This window comes from Dipodomys spectabilis, unplaced genomic scaffold, assembly GCF_019054845.1.
Source record: "Dipodomys spectabilis isolate Male_0828 unplaced genomic scaffold, ASM1905484v1 ptg000215l, whole genome shotgun sequence".
In the NCBI taxonomy this organism is placed as follows: Eukaryota; Metazoa; Chordata; class Mammalia; order Rodentia; family Heteromyidae; genus Dipodomys; species Dipodomys spectabilis.
The window spans coordinates 11,550,396-11,552,728 of NW_024870892.1; the positions used below are offsets into that span (position 1 = coordinate 11,550,396).

The 2,333-nt window shown below is 58.7% G+C and overlaps 1 protein-coding gene across 2 annotated transcripts in view; it reads right to left on the bottom strand.

Moving 5' to 3' along the window:
• Safb (scaffold attachment factor B) overlaps window positions 1-2,159 on the bottom strand; it is a 35,527-nt gene extending 33,368 nt beyond the window's left edge. For both annotated transcript variants that reach the window (XM_042697161.1, XM_042697160.1), the window contains exon 1: window positions 1,749-2,159. In XM_042697161.1, the coding sequence (XP_042553095.1) occupies window positions 1,749-1,937 (189 nt within the window). In that variant the 5' untranslated portion in view covers window positions 1,938-2,159. The remainder of the gene's footprint in view (window positions 1-1,748) is intronic.
• Window positions 2,160-2,333: the final 174 nt, after the last annotated feature.

Sequence of the window (2,333 nt, forward strand, 5' to 3'; positions counted from 1 at the left end):
AATCTACAGTCAGTTGGGTGGATGGTAGGCCGAGGGAGTTCAAAACAGGGATATCTGCCAGCAGCTACCTTCTACTTTGCTTCTGATGAATATCCTGTCCCACCTAAGAGAAGCCTTTTATGGGGAAGAAACACAAGCCTATCATTTCTGGGCTTGTCACGCATATAACCCTAGCTATTCAGGAGGCTGAAATCTGAGTATGGTAGTTCAAAGCCAGCTTGGGTAGGAAAGTCCAAGAGGCTCTCATCCCAATTAAACACCAAAAAGCCAGAAGTGGAGCTGTGGCTGAAGAGGTAGAGCACTAGCCTTCAGCAAAAAGCTCAGGAACAGAGTCCAAGCCTTAAGCTCCAGGACCAGCACACACACAGACACAGAGGCAAATGTACTTAAATGCCCATCTTGAATCCAGGGACCCAGTGGCTCATGCCAGCAATCTTACGTTCCTTAGGAGGCTGCGATCTAAAGACTGTGGTTCAAAGCCAGCCTGTACTGGTGGTGTGCCCACACCTGAGTGTGAACACGAACGAACGCGCGCGCACACGCGCGCGCACACACACACATGCCCATCTTCAGGCAGTGGGAAGCAGAAGCACCTAGTGGATCACCAATCCAGAGTCTGTGAGAGGACTTGGGGGTGGGGAAAGTAACAGAATTCAGTCAGGCTTGTGGGACAAAGTGGGAATGCTGACCACAGGAAAGAGGGGTGCAATGGATGTATCTGCACAGCTAGGTCCATGCTGTGAAGGAACTCTTCACAACTTCTTTCCCCTAAGAAAGTGGTGAGCACCAAATGACAACTGACATAAGGTGGCCTCCCCAGGAAAATCCAATTTGTTTACATATGCCAGGAAACAGTGCCAAACTGGCCCATATGACCTCACCTAATCCTAGAACCCCTGCACTACTACCACCTTGCTCTTTTTCAAGAGGAGGCTCTGAAGGGGTTAAAGGTCTTCCACACCCGTGTCAAAGAAAACATGCCAGCTCACTAGTCGGGGTCCCCATGATTGACAGATAGCTAGGGGTTGGGGGAAGGGTGTGATGTCCACCCTGCCAGTCTCTGGGGATGGTCTGAGGTCTGTGCCTGAGCTCACCCGGTCTGACACTTCTGAAGGCTCATGCACGTCCCTTCCACGGGCTACTCCTGACAAATGGTTGGAAACCATCCGTTTTTATTGGTCTCTCCGAGCCCTCTGGTGTTTTCTTTGAGTCTACAGGAACCCTTTTCCTGGGGTGCGACCACCTCCCGATGGAGGCGGTCAGCGATCTTCCCAGAACAGTGGGCCTGGGTTCCAATCCCGCGTGTGACCTTGGCAGCCTCGCCTCCACCTCCCAACCACCAAGTGGGGTATATTTTTTTTTCGGGGCGCCTCGTCTAGTTAACTGGAGGAGGGGCAGGGCTGGGGGGAAGGCTCTGGGCGCAGTGGCGGAAGTCAGCGGTCACCAGGAGCCTCGGACAGCGACCGCCTCTCCCGTCCGCGTCCCGTTTGTCATTGGCTTATTTCTCCCCCCCCCCGCCCCCCGCCCCCCCTATCCCCCGCCACCTTTCCTCGCCTGCGGCGCTGGGATTTGAACCCGGGCCCCGCCGGCCTCGCGTCTGTCCCCGAGGCCGGGGGATATCCCGGAGAAGCCGGCGCCGGGCCGCGCGGGCCCCGGGCCGGCCCGACCCGACCCAGGCCGCAGGGGACGCGCGACCGAGCGGCGGCCCCGAGCCCGCCCGGCCCCCCCTCCGCGGACCCCCGCCGCACCTTCCTCAGCCGCTCCATCAAAAAGCTCTTGTTGCCGCTCGAGTCCAGGTTCCGCTTCCTCAGCTCCGCCCGCAGGTCAATCACCCGGAGGTCGCTGAGCCGCCGCGTCCCGGCCTCCGACGAAGCGGAGCTCAGAGACGCTGCTCCCGCCGCACCCGAATCTCCCAAACCCGACAGAGTCTCCGCCATTCCAGGGACTCTGACGCCACCGCCCACTTTACAAACAACCGGGCCGGTGGCTTTCTTTTCTTTTTTTTTTTTTCCCCCCCTCCCTCTTCTTCTATTTTTTTTCTTTTTTAAAATCTCGGCTCCTAGTACAAAATGGCGCCGCCTGAGAGGGAGCCGCTGCCAGCCTCTCCGGCGCGCCACGCTTTTGCGCAGGCGCAACCGGCGCAAGGACGACGCTCCCGGTCGCTTCTACACATGCGCGGTAAGGAAACGTCCCAGAGCCTTGCGCATGCGTGCTACGCCTTGCCGGCTTTCCGCCCAACCCGGGTGCGACGCATGCGTGCTGCAGTCGGGCGCCTGCGCGTCGTGTGGGGTGGGGGGGGGGGTGAGCGTGGGGGAGCACGTACGTAGCGGAGG